General features: G+C 43.7%; 1 protein-coding gene across 1 annotated transcript; it reads right to left on the bottom strand.

Annotated features, from left to right (window-relative positions):
* Nucleotides 1–938: 938 nt before the first annotated feature.
* Nucleotides 939–5,191, bottom strand: LOC138589415 (peptidase inhibitor 16-like). The gene is made up of 4 exons (XM_069659677.1): nt 5,105–5,191; nt 4,913–5,022; nt 3,587–3,678; nt 939–3,189 (listed from the first exon to the last, which is right to left on the bottom strand). Exons 1-4 carry the CDS (start codon nt 5,189–5,191, stop codon nt 2,666–2,668), a joined length of 813 nt encoding a protein of 270 aa, XP_069515778.1. The 3' UTR covers nt 939–2,665.
* Between the last annotated feature and the right edge of the window lie 8,889 nt (nt 5,192–14,080).

Genomic DNA, 14,080 nt, shown 5'->3' with positions numbered 1-14,080 from the left:
ACTTCTTGCACGGCCAGAAAGTTCCATAAATCCCACAGAGAGACGGATTATTTGTCCTCTAAAGGCTCCAACAACACAAACAGGTGAAGTTAAGTTCAGTGACCGTGTGTCTGTGACCGTGACGTCTAGCAGACAGCCAGCAGGATCCATCTGTCAATCAAGTGATCCGACCCCTATAATCCGGCTTAATCTCATTAAAACGAGTGTGTTATAAAAAAAACCTCACCCCCTGTACAGTTATCTTAAACAATAAACTTAACTATTTATAAAAAAAACCTTTTTTGTACCAGGCTGTAAACATGTTTATTTCTGCTGTAAAAATTAGCATTTTCCCACCTGCTGTAATGTTATTTCTTGTTTTCTGGAGCCAGCCTCAAGTGGCCACTCGAGGAACTGCAGGTTTTTGCACTTACACATTGGCTTCATTTTTCAACACCGGAGGTTGTCTGCTACATTATTGCTGTGTTCAAAATGCCATACTATACTAGCAGTATGTACTGATTTAGCCAAAATGTAGCATGTACTATGCAGTATGCAAACAAAAGCAAAATGCCAAAAATACCCGGATGTCGTACTGATTTGGAGAAAATCTTCAGTATGCATTGGACCGGTCTACCTCGCCTTCTGTATCCCACAATGCAAAGTGCTGGAACGTCACAGCGGCAGTTGAAATGACGGGCAGCAGCAGCATTCCAGCAGAAGGGGGCGCTAAAGCTAAAGAAGCGGTGGTTATTGTTTACTTCCACCTGGCGTAGCTTACTGCAAAATTAATTTGAATAGCTCCTCTATACTTCAAACGACCGCTGAACGCAGTATGCAGTATATAGCATGTAGTGTATTGTATCTAGTGTATAGTACGGCATATCGAACACAGCCCAGGTGTCCTCAGACTCCTTAATGAATGTGAACTGGTGGAAAAAGAGCCATAAACGTTGTCGAAAAGAAGAAACGGTTTATTTCTTTATTAATCTTATATACAGACATTTACATCATCTTTGCTAAGTTACTGAGGATAGTTATGGTAATTTCCTGTTGTCTAACACAGTGTCACAGAGATAATGTACATTATTAGAGACTCTGTCCAGTTGTTGCTCCAGTAAATGATGAACAGTAGATTATATTTATGAAGAAGAAGCAGGGTCGTCAGTTTGACACACAGCAAACACCGTTCACATATAATTTCTCCTGCATTTAAACTAAAAACACTACAAACAGTAAACATGTCTTTCCTTTTTCTTTACAGTGGTTCTTTTTCCACGAGATGATGCTGTGAATCTGTTCACCTCCACCCTGCAGAAACAAACGATCGACTGACCAACACGAGGAGGCGATCTGAGAGGCCGAAGCTTTATTCTTTGTGTGTGAGTGGCCTCTTTTTAAAACACTTCAACTCTGTTTTAGAATGGTACAAAAGCTCTGCAGCTCTGTGGGTCTGACATCACAAATACTTTATTGTGTTTACAGAGTGCACACAATTTAAAATGTTATGTCACACAAAAATACTTTATTTGGTATCCTGCATCTGTAATTGAACACATCTCCGGTTGTAACGCTTTGATACTGTTATGTTTTATTATAAGCACGACTTCATGATGAACTTTAAAACCCACTCAGGTAAATGTGCACACTTAGCTGTGAGGGGTGACCTTACTTTGATCCTTCACACCTGAAGCTCTAAATGTAGCATGTTCACCTCAGTCTGCTCTCAAGCTAAACAAAGACTTCTGGAGAAATTAGCTCGGGTAAAAGAGAGAAGTTCAAATTAAGACGTGGGGTGTGATTAGCCTAGCTTAGCACAAAGACTGGAAGCAAAGGGGAACAGCTAGCCTGGCATCAGAACTCTAGCGTTGTTCTCTGTCACATCTGTTTTGATCCCTACTTTAGCCAACCAATCAGAGCTCTGTAAGCTGAGTAATGAATAGATTGTAAACTTGCTACATAGCTAGCTAAATACCTAGCTTAACCTTCATTCTTAAAAAACGGTGGGGGGAAATGGTCATATAGGATGTTAACGAATGCTACATTATACCATTTTTTGATGTAAATCCTCTTAAAAGTGAATATTATGGCTTTAACATGTATATCTCTTAGTTAGCTTAGAAGCTAAGTATAGGAGCATTTTCAATCTTTAGCTGGACACTGCCAAGCAATGCCAATCCAGTATTTATGATAAGCTAGGCTAAAGACATTCTAACACCCACCATGAGATTGATCTAAACATCTCACTCCCACAGAAAGTGAAGATGCATTGATTGATAAATTCTGATTTATTCTCACAAGGCCCTTTTCTGTTCTGTAGTATAGCGTTGGTTTCAGCTAGCGGTCCAAAAAATCATCCAAACTGGTGTTTTAAATTTGTCTCTTTTGATATGAATGACATATTTAGTGCCTGTAAGTTTCTGCTAGCTTCCTTGCAGTTAAATGTTTGTATCCTTAGCATTTTAAAGCAGGTTTTGCACACATTATTTGCCCCAGATCTCGGCCTGGACCACGGGCAGATGTTTAGAAAATGGTTTTCGGGTGAGTGTGAATTATGAATGGACCCAAATGGGGGAGAGACGGGAAACAGTTTGTTACCACCGGGCGGATTAAAGGTCATGTGCAGTCAACGCAAGAGTGGTGAGGTGTAGAGGAACTTTTTTCCTCCTCCTCCTCCTCCTCCTCCTCACAGCCTCAGAGTCAGGATGGCAGTCAGACTGGCTAACAGGACAGACGGTGAACATACTGAAGCAGCGCTCATTGTAACTCTGTTTTTCTGGAATATTTTTCCAACCACATCTCTCTCTGCTTTTTCCGCTGGCTTTATCTCCTCTACCTGCTCCTCCTCCTCTTCTTCCTCCTTCTCCCTCATCTTTTCCTGAACCTCCTCAAGTCTTCCCAGTGTCGTTAGCGGGGCTTCTGGAGGTTGTGTGCCTGGGTCAGGCGTGTCATCTGGTTGGATTTCCTCTGAGTCCCCTGCAGAGGTGGTGGTGACACGGGGAGTGCTGGTTGTAGGTGTGATGGCGGTGGTGGCAGGCGGGACATGAGGGTCAGATGTTACAGGAGGAGGAACAACCGCCTCCTCTTCCTCCTTTTCCTCCTCTTCATCCTCTGCAGGCAGGAGGAATGGCACAGTTGTTGCAGGAAATTCTGTAAACTCATCTTCATCCTCCGCATCAATGTCATCCTCCTCCTCCACCGTGTCGGCGACTAGAAAACACAAGAGCATTATTTTCATGAACTTCTGACTTAAAGGTTATTTGAAGTCATTTTTTAAACTTTTAATCTATAAAAAAGATGCAACAAAAAAATCCTGTTACAATTTCTCAGGAGCAAAACATGGCTGCTTCTTTTGTATGTAAGATATTTATTTGAAATAATACAAAACAAAGAAAAGCAGGAAGTCTTCTGTTTGAGACGCTTGAAACAAAGTTTGGTGCTTTCTGTTGAATGAATGAATCAAAACATTAACAGACGAAGTCATATTTGTTGATTAACTTGTTATAAATATAAAAGCTGTGTACTGTACGGGTTCTGAACTCTGCTTACTAGGACCTGATTTGTCAGTGAATGTGAACTACAGAGGAGTAAAGACAGCGTGTCGTACCACAGAGGTTGTTTTCACACTTCTGGAAGTTCTCAGGACATCTGGAGCACCAATCACCTTCAACGTACGGCCGCTCGCCTTCATAGTTCCCTCTGAAAACATACAAAAACACACAGGTAATATATAGTGTAATAATAAGTCTAATTGTACTCTGTTATAGTCTCCTCTAATTTCTCCTTCATGCACTGAAATACATAATCAGCGAAAATACTAAATAGTTATACATACAACAGTCCACAAGAGGGAGCTCATGTCCCAGCAGTAGCACTGCTACTTCAGTCACATCAACATAATTCATTATAGTGCAAGCAGTTAGACTAGCAGTGGTATCACTCTACTGATGAGAGAAGTAGTGCTGTCAGTGATACAGAGGTAACATTATACAGTATAGTCATATAGTAAAACTATAACATGGAGAAGCACTGGTAGAAGAGGAGGAGAAGTTGCAGTACTAAAAAGGGAGAAGTACTACCAGGACTTGGAGGAGAAGGAGTAGTACTACTAAGAGTAGAAGAAGGAGGAGTACTACCAGGAAGAGGGGGAAGCAATACTTGGCAAACAAGTGCTAGTACCAGGAGGAGGAGAAGTAGTACTTGGAGAACAAGGAGGACGAGTACTAGTAGAAGGAAACATAAGAGGAGTCGTAGTACTACTTAAAGGGGGTGGCAGGAGAAGGAAGAGGTGGAGGAGTACTATTAGACAGAGAAGGAGGAGGATTAAAAGGAGGACAAGGAGGAAAAGTACTTCTAGGAGGACAAGGAGGTGGAGGAAGGGGAGGGGTAGTCACTTAGAGAAGTAGTGCTGGGAGAAAGAGGAGAAGGAGTAGTAAAAGGAGGAAGAGAAGGAGAAGTACTACTAAGATTAGAAGGAGGAGGAGGGGGAGGAGAATTATTACAAGGACAAGGAGGAGAAGAAGTAGTACTACTAAGATTCCGAGAAGGCGGAGTACTTCTAGGAGGAGGAGAAGTACTACTAAGACGAGGAGGTGAAGAAGTAGAACTACTAGGAGGAGGAGGAGGAGGAGGAGTTTTACATTAGAAGGAGTAATAGCAGGAGTAGAAGTGGTAGTGGAAGTGTTATTAGTGATATTAAACAGTCATGTAGCATTGACAGTAGTGGGAGAAACACCAGAAGTAGTAGTATGAATAATAGTCCAGTTAGTATTAATAGTAGTGGTTAGTAGTACTAGTAGTGGTAGTCGTAGTAAAAGTGATTTACTAGGAAGTAGAAGTAACGAGTGGTAGTGACTGTAGCAGCAGTGTATTAGTTGCAGCATCAGTAGTGTTAGTTCTGAAGTACAGGCAGTATTACAGTGGAGGTACTGACGTCGGGTAGTAGTTGCAGACGAGGAAGTAGGTCTTCCCCCAGTTCAGTCCCTCCATGTCGTTACAGTGATGCACAGCACAGCCGACTCTGTGAGTGTCCGCCCACACCATCTGGAACACACACAGCTTAGATCCAGACCTGTGATACACGCCTGTTTAAGTAATTGTGCGTGCGTGTTTGCGTGTTTCTGACCTGTGTGTAGTGTCCACACATCTTGTCTTCATCACAGCTGTTGTTGTGGAAATCATAGTTCAGGTGTTCTACAGGAATCAGTGACATCACAACACATCACATTAGGCTCATGTGTCTTTATTGTATTAGATTATTTATTCACTTAATTTGTAAACTGCATTTAAATTGTGTTTTTGGTAACTGTGGAGTCAGCTGTGACACTTTTATACGTTTTCTTATATTTCTGCATCAAAACAGACGACCGGATGTGACTTAACGTAAGGGAGTCCTGCAGATTAATAAGGGCTGTAACATTAATAGATTTTTGAATTCTTGTCATTGAAGAAGAAGAAATTGTTAAAACATATGCATAAGACGGACCACAGGGTGATAATTATGAGCCTGTTAGGTATCAAAGAGAGCAGGAACAGGCCACGATGAGGAGAAATAACGAGAGACAGTGAGCTGTAGTGCAACGAGAACCAGTGGGCAGGTGTCGTGAATAGTGACCGGTGTTAGCTAGCGATATCTAGCAATTGAATTTACAATTGAATTCAGCGGACACTTTTGTCCAACGCGACGGACATCTGAGAGTCAATACAACACATGCAACGATCAAGACAGGTGCCGACCGTGCCAGGCAGAGCACAGCGCTTTTTTCACATCACAACATGTGTCGACTGCGTGTCGGCTGCAGCTTCAGCTGGGCTAAACGGTAACAGTCCGTACTACGTTACAGAGAGAGAGTGGTGACGTTTCTTCTTATACCCTAATTTCGAGTTAGCTAACTTTAAAAATCAAGTCTTACTGTACACAGCTCACATTTTCGCCGATGAATCTCTGATTGTATGTCCTGCTGGGAGCAGAGGCTGCTGCTGACGGTGAACCTCATGCTGTATGTATTGAAGGGATCGCACCAGCCATCAGTCTCACTTGCTCCTGGTTTTAACGTCCCATCCTGAACTCCATGATATCGCTTGCAACATAATCCTCCTGTGAACAATGAGCGCAACAGATGACAGCGTTTTTTTGTGAACGGTGCAGAAACAAGGTCCCGTCTCTTCACCAGTACCAAACACATCCAGGCAAGAAAGCTCGCACCGTTCCTCTTCCTGTCAGGAGAACAGTGGGCTCGATGTCCTGTCAAGCTACAATTTGTGCAACCGGCACAAACTGAATAAATAACCATCACAATAACTGTTGAAATACAATGTTAGACTACCGAAATAATATGTGCACAATACGATATAACAGCGCAGACTCACTACCACCTACTACTGCACATTGAGCTAAAGTAGAGTCGGACATCGTGAGTCCCTGTAGTGACGTAATATGACACGATGTTGGAAAAAAAGCCGTTTTTAGCAGTTTTACTGATTCGGCCACTTTTTCCTCTAAATGTGTTCCCTTATGTCTTGTAATTCATTCAAAAATCAACGATTAAAATTTTCCATAGCCATTTTCAGACAAGATTAAGTGTTAATGTCGTAAAAACATAATAGGAACATTTGTCGTTGTTTGTTCTCAGTAAACGGTAAGAATATGAACATCTACAATTCTGTAAAAACTCTGCCAAACTTGGTGTGCTTATAAAGATTATGCAATATGAATTATACAACAGTAAGTTCAGACCAAGTAATCTGATTGGATTAGAGGCATTTCATGAGTGGATATATAGAGTACAACATCACTGGGTCTTTTTACTGTGCGTGTCCTTCAGCCTCAACCAGGTGTTCTGAATACTCTTAATTAACATTACAGCAGACTGTGCATGTCCACATTAGTCAGGCGGGTACCTCTGAATCGCACAGCCGACTCTTATTTCGCAAAACAAACAGATAAATGTACATGATACAAAAACAGCAGATCTGTGGTCACCTGCAGACACAGATCAGAGTGCAGGAGGATGTTTGGGTTGCTTGGCAACAACAGTCTAGTTTCAGTTGGTTGGTGGAACAATAACTAGTCTGGTGTTGGTATCTTCGTCATTTACAACACTTGCACACTTTGGTGTATATATTATTAAATATATTTTCTTATATTTTATGTCTTTTATGTTTGATATTTAACCTCTTTAAATGGGTCCTCCCAGCATAAGAATTTCACACATCTGTATTTGTATAATCGGAGTGTCAATAAACATCTTGAATCTTGATCTTGAACTCTGCATCAGCCTCATATGTAACGCCTTCATTCCCCCTTGACCTGGACTCTCATCCAACATCATAGTCTCTTAATCTACATCTGACTTCTATACCTGTACTATATCAGTGCATGGCACGCTCTTTTTGTATTTCCCACTGGGCAATATGCTGCACATTCCGAGATATAGTGTACGTATTTTATAGAATATTCTTATTTATTTTTACTGCTTACCTAATTTGATTTAATTTTCTTTATGGTGCAAGTGCAACCCGCGTGTGTTTACGTCTGTCACACACCACGTTTTTTGCTTTGCTTTTCCGTCTTCAGGTCATTTCAGCTTTCAGCATATCATTCATTCAGAGTTACTTCATTCATAGGGGAGAGGCTGTGAAAAAAGAACTCTGAATCTTTCCAAACAAAGTGCACCAGCGCACAGAACGTTCACTCCACATACATAATTAAGGCATCAAATCGTAAGTAATCTTGTGCTGCTTGTGGTAAATGAGTGCCAAAAGCCGAAAAATTTACACTTTAGCCAGGAGATGCCTAATTGACACAGAAAGTTCCCCCATCTGCTGTAATGTTAAACATTTCTGGAGAACTTTTAAATGGAAGTCTTTTTTTATTTCGCCACCCTGGCCACATTTGGCAGTAGAGCCCACAGACTGTATAAAAAGATGGACGACATGACAGCTCCCTAAAAGTGAAGCCAAAACCTTTCGGGCGCCCCCTGCTGACTGGCTGCAGTATAGGTCATAGAGCCCGCCTCCTCCATGTTAACAGACGGGACATGGGTCAAACTATAAAATCAAAACACACGGCCGATAAATTTTTCTCAAACATGGTTTCTGTCATTATAGCCAGTTATTATCATGGTGATTCACGTCCAAGTGTTCGTTTTTCTGACAAGTTTATTTTTAATTAGTTATTTGAGGCTGTCAAAATGATGATTGACAGCTCTGTTGACAAATTCGGCTCCTGCAGCCGATCAGTTCCAGGTGAACAGAGCGGAGGACGATCCCTGAGTGGAAACGTAACTAAAACAGTCGCTGCAGTCATTGAAGTTTCCATACCTGTGAACGTTAACCTCAGACCCACACAGAGAAGCTGTTATGCTGTTAAACACGCCGGTGTGTGGGATCCTTGCTGTTTTTTCGGTAAGTTAAGTGTGTGTTTGGGTTAGCGGAAGTGGCTACGGCCGCTTCACCCGCCGATCTCTACTGCACAGACTCTGGCTCCGTATGACGTCACCAATGCAAGATGGCAGCGCCTATCACAGGGGCTATTTTGGCAAGTTCCTACATCTGACAACAGGTTTATTTAATAACATGACTGTATTCAAACTAACAACCAAATTAAACCATCTATGTTGAAATTTTATGTTTATATTTTTATTTAGTAGATTTTTTTTAATATAGTTACACATTATACATGTTATACAATTTAGACGACCCAAAATGTAATTTTCATTTTTTATTTTTTTATTTTAAAAAATGTGGGGAAACCGGAGCAACCCGGGGGAAACCCACAAGGAGGGTGGGGGGTTAGGGGAAGATTGGTGGGGGGTGGGGGGTTAGGGGAGGATTGGTGGGGGTGGGGCTAGATGGGGGTAAAGGAGGGGTCAGAGGGATCTGGGTGAGGCGTTGTGGATGAGGTCCTCTTCCACCTCTGCGGTTTCCTCAACCCAAGGAAATGTCTGAACCGCTTCCACAGTGACTTCTTTTTAGTCACTGGGACTGGGACAACTTCCTCCTGGAAATCAGTTGGGGGTGAGGGGGTTAGGGTAATAGGTGGGCTCTGTGGGCTTTCTGGGGCACTGTCCTCATCCTTCTGGCAGGAGTTCTTCGTACTGGATTGCACAGAGCTTTGTTTTGAAATGGCTACAGGAGTTGAACATTTGATTCCAGATGATTCGCTGGATGAAAACCGGATAACCTCATTCACTGGTTGGTCTGAGATTGGGTGGACCTTACACTGCCGCCATTTGGGAAAGCAGCGCCACCACTGCGACTTCTTTTGGTGAACTCTGATGGTCTGTCCATCTCTAATCTCAGGATCTGACTTCGTCTGTGTCCTGCTTCTGATGAATTTCATTGCCCGGATTACTCTTGCCAACATCTCCCTGCATGCTCTGCAGCTTGAGAACTTGCAGCAGGCAGGAGCATGGACATTGGAGGATTCACTGTCCAGTGCAGCTTGAATTGTGTTTGAGAGAAAAGAGTTGACCTGCTCAGCGATTGTTTTGACAATGCTATCCTTAAATTTGTGTGTTATGTTTACAGAGGTGCCTGCACTAACCACATTGTAGAAGGCCTTATCTAATGAGCCTTTTAAATTCTGCTGTATGATGTCTTCAGTGATGGAAAAGTACTTCCTGATGAGCTTTGGTTCAATCTTCTCTGTTCCACACACCAAGGAAGAGGTGGGGCTTCTTGTGGTCATGAATTTGTATGGTGGAGCAAGTAGATTTGTGGCTTGTGAAAGATTTGCAATGATGGTCTGTACGACAAGATCTATAACCTCCACAACCATGTCAACAAGCTTCTCCTTCACTTCCTCTTGATGAACGCCTTCACTTAATTCCTTGCGCTGCCTGTCAGTAAGGTTGTCAAAGAATTCCTTAATGATGGTGTAGAAGGTATTTTCTAGGTCAGTTAGCTGGGGTACTCCTGCTGCTCCATCGTCGTCTTTGGAAGTTTCAAAATGTTTGTCCAAATCTTGGTCTGCAGCCTTTGGTGGTGCAACCATTTCTCTTTCCAGGTTGTCTGTGAATTTCTCCATGATGCTAGCTGGTGCAACGTCTTCATCCTTCACATCCACAAGTTCTAAAGGAAGAGAGCTCAGGTCTACTCGTGTCCCAGGCCTGGCATCTGAGGAGGGGCTAGGTGCAGCATCTTTTATCAGGTCTTCCTTTGATTCTTCCATGATAAACTGCAGTTTGCCATCATCTTTATCCCATAAGTCGTCACTGGAACTAAAAGATGGCCAGCTAGATGTTGCATCACTGCTGGTTGATTCACATTCATCCTCTCCATAGGCTACGTCTATTGAATCGGTGTTCATGTTAAGGTCTTCCTCAATGACAGCAGAGCTAGCTTCATGAGGCTCTACTTGTTGAGGTGAGCCAGTGGGGGACAGAGTTGGGTCATATTGTTTAGACTCTGGTGTGATGTCCTTTTGTCTAACGCTATCAACCACCTCCGGAGAGTCAGAGCTCAGGTTTGCAAATGTTGCATCCCCCATTTCGTCCCTCGAGCATATTGAGACAGTGGGTGACAAGTCTCTGTGATGTGGAGAGACAGAGGTTGAGATAGTGCTTTCTGAACTAACAGCCTCCGCCACATCATTTTCCATTTTCTGCTGCTCCTCCGGAGATCCAGGTGAGGTCAAATTAGTGGTGACTTCAGATTCCAGGCTTGGTGGTGCAACCATTTCTCTTTCCAGGTTGTTTGTGAATTGCTCCATGATGCTGGCTGGTGCAACGTCTTCATCCTTCACATCCACAAGTTCCTCAATGACAGCAGAGCTAGCTTCATGAGGCTCTACTTGTTGAGGTGAGCCAGTGGGGGACAGAGTTGGGTCATATTGTTTAGACTCTGGTGTGATGTCCTTTTGTTTAACGGTATCAACCACCTCCAGAGAGTCAGAGCTCAGGTTTGAAAATGTGGGTACGTCTATTGAATCTGTGTCCATGTTAAGGTCTTCCTCAATGACTGCAGAGACAGAGGTTGAGATAGTGCTTTCTGAACTAACAGCCTCCTCCACATCTTTTTCCATTTTCTGCTGCTCCTCCGGAGATCCAGGTGAGGTCAAATTAGTGGTGACCTCAGATTCCAGGCTTGGTGGTGCAACCATTTCTCTTTCCAGGTTGTTTGTGAATTGCTCCATGATGCTGGCTGGTGCAACGTCTTCATCCTTCACATCCACAAGTTCCTCAATGACAGCAGAGCTAGCTTCATGAGGCTCTACTTGTTGAGGTGAGCCAGTGGGGGACAGAGTTGGGTCATATTGTTTAGACTCTGGTGTGATGTCCTTTTGTTTAACGGTATCAACCACCTCCAGAGAGTCAGAGCTCAGGTTTGAAAATGTGGGTACGTCTATTGAATCTGTGTCCATGTTAAGGTCTTCCTCAATGACTGCAGAGACAGAGGTTGAGATAGTGCTTTCTGAACTAACAGCCTCCGCCACATCATTTTCCATTTTCTGCTGCTCCTCCGGAGATCCAGGTGAGGTCAAATTAGTGGTGACCTCAGATTCCAGGCTTGGTGGTGCAACCATTTCTCTTTCCAGGTTGTTTGTGAATTGCTCCATGATGCTGGCTGGTGCAACGTCTTCATCCTTCACATCCACAAGTTCCTCAATGACAGCAGAGCTAGCTTCATGAGGCTCTACTTGTTGAGGTGAGCCAGTGGGGGACAGAGTTGGGTCATATTGTTTAGACTCTGGTGTGATGTCCTTTTGTTTAACGGTATCAACCACCTCCAGAGAGTCAGAGCTCAGGTTTGAAAATGTGGGTACGTCTATTGAATCTGTGTCCATGTTAAGGTCTTCCTCAATGACTGCAGAGACAGAGGTTGAGATAGTGCTTTCTGAACTAACAGCCTCCGCCACATCATTTTCCATTTTCTGCTGCTCCTCCGGAGATCCAGGTGAGGTCAAATTAGTGGTGACCTCAGATTCCAGGCTTGGTGGTGCAACCATTTCTCTTTCCAGGTTGTTTGTGAATTGCTCCATGATGCTGGCTGGTGCAACGTCTTCATCCTTCACATCCACAAGTTCCTCAATGACAGCAGAGCTAGCTTCATGAGGCTCTACTTGTTGAGGTGAACCAGTGGGGGACAGAGTTGGGTCATATTGTTTAGACTCTGGTGTGATGTCCTTTTGTTTAACGGTATCAACCACCTCCAGAGAATCAGAGCTTAGGTTTGAAAATGTGGGTACGTCTATTGAATCTGTGTTCATGTTAAGGTCTTCCTCAATGACTGCAGAGACAGAGGTTGAGATAGTGCTTTCTGAACTAACAGCCTCCTCCACATCTTTTTCCATTTTCTGCTGCTCCTCCGGAGATCCAGGTGAGGTCAAATTAGTGGTGACCTCAGATTCCAGGCTTGGTGGTGCAACCATTTCTCTTTCCAGGTTGTTTGTGAATTGCTCCATGATGCTGGCTGGTGCAACGTCTCCATCCTTCACATCCACAAGTTCTGAAGGAAGAGAGCTCGGGTCTGCTCGTGTCCCAGGCCTGGCATCTGAGGAGGGGCTAGGTGCGGCATCTTTTAACAGGTCTTCCTCTGATTTCTCCATGATAACCTGTTGTCTGCCGTCATCTTCATCCCTGAAGTCCTCATTGGGACTAAAGGATGACCAGATAGATGTTGCATCACCGCTGGTTGATTCACATTCATCCTCTCCATAGGGTACATCTATTGAATCGTTGTTCATGTTAAGGTCTTCCTCAATGACAGCAGAGCTAGCTTCATGAGGCTCTGCTTGTTGAGGTGAGCCAGTGGGGGACAGAGTTGGGTCATATTGTTTAGACTCTGGTGTGATGTCCTTTTGTTTAACGCTATCAACCACCTCCAGAGAGTCAGAGCTCAGGTTTGAAAATGTGGGTATGTCTATTGAATCTGTGTTCATGTTAAGGTCTTCCTCAATGACTGCAGAGACGGAGGTTGAGACAGTGCTTTCTGAACTAACAGCCTCCTCCACATCATTTTCCATTTTCTGCTGCTCCTCCGGAGATCCAGGTGAGGTCAAATTAGTGGTGACCTCAGATTCCAGGCTTCCAGGTGGTGCAGCTTTTGAGTGAGAGTCTTCCTCTGCTTCCCATGTTGAGATATACTGCACCAACCTGTCTACAACGTCTAATTTGTCCATGACAACCTGTAGCATGCGGTCATCTTCATCCCTCAAGTCCTCATTGGGACTCTCAGAATCGTCAGAGTTCTTTGCACTGACAGATGCAGACACTTGATATCCCTCTTGTTTAGACGTAGAATCCATTTCGGGGGCAAGATCTTCCTCTTTGTATTGTGGAGTTTCTCCTTGGTGCTCTGCAAACGCTTGGCGGGAGTTGAAAAACCTTTGTAATTGCCGCTCCACCTTTTGGTTGGCGCGACAAGCAGCTGAGTATTCATTGTCTTCGTCTTCAGCTTTTGGGTGAGAGTCTTCCTCTGCTTCCCATGTTGACATAGACTGCATCAACTCGTTTACATTGTCTGCAGCCTGGCCCAGTACATCTGAGACAAGCATTCTGGCATGAGATTCCAGGCTTGGTGGTGCAGACACTTGATATCCCTCTTGTTCAGATGTAGAATCCATCTCGGGGGCAAGATCTTCCTCTTTGTACTGTGGAGTTTCTCCTTGGTGCTCTGCAAACGCTCGGCGGAGGTTGAAAAACCTATGTAAGTGCCGCTCCACCTTTTGGTTGGTGCGACAAACAGCTGAGTATTCATTGTCTTCGTCTTCAGCTTTTGAGTGAGAGTCTTCCTCTGCTTCCCATGTTGAGATAGACTGCATCAACTCGTTTACATTGTCTGCAGCCAGACTCACTATATCTGAGATGAGCATTCTGGCATTAGATTCCAGGCTTGGTGGTGCAGACACTTGATATCCCTCTTGTTCAGATGTAGAATCCATCTCGGGGGCAAGATCTTCCTCTTTGTATTGTGGAGTTTCTCCTTGGTGCTCTGCAAACGCTCGGCGGAGGTTGAAAAACCTATGTAAGTGCCGCTCCACCTTTTGGTTGATGCGACAAGCAGCTGAGTATTCATTGTCTTCGTCTTCAGCTTTTGAGTGAGAGTCTTCCTCTGCTTCCCATGTTGAGATATACTGCACCAACCTGTCTACAACGTC

Source organism: Semicossyphus pulcher, unplaced genomic scaffold, assembly GCF_022749685.1.
Source record: "Semicossyphus pulcher isolate SPU_LCO1_2020_fin unplaced genomic scaffold, fSemPul1.0.p SCAF_13, whole genome shotgun sequence".
NCBI lineage: Eukaryota > Metazoa > Chordata > Actinopteri > Labriformes > Labridae > Semicossyphus > Semicossyphus pulcher.
This window is presented reverse-complemented; position numbering and strand designations above follow the sequence as displayed.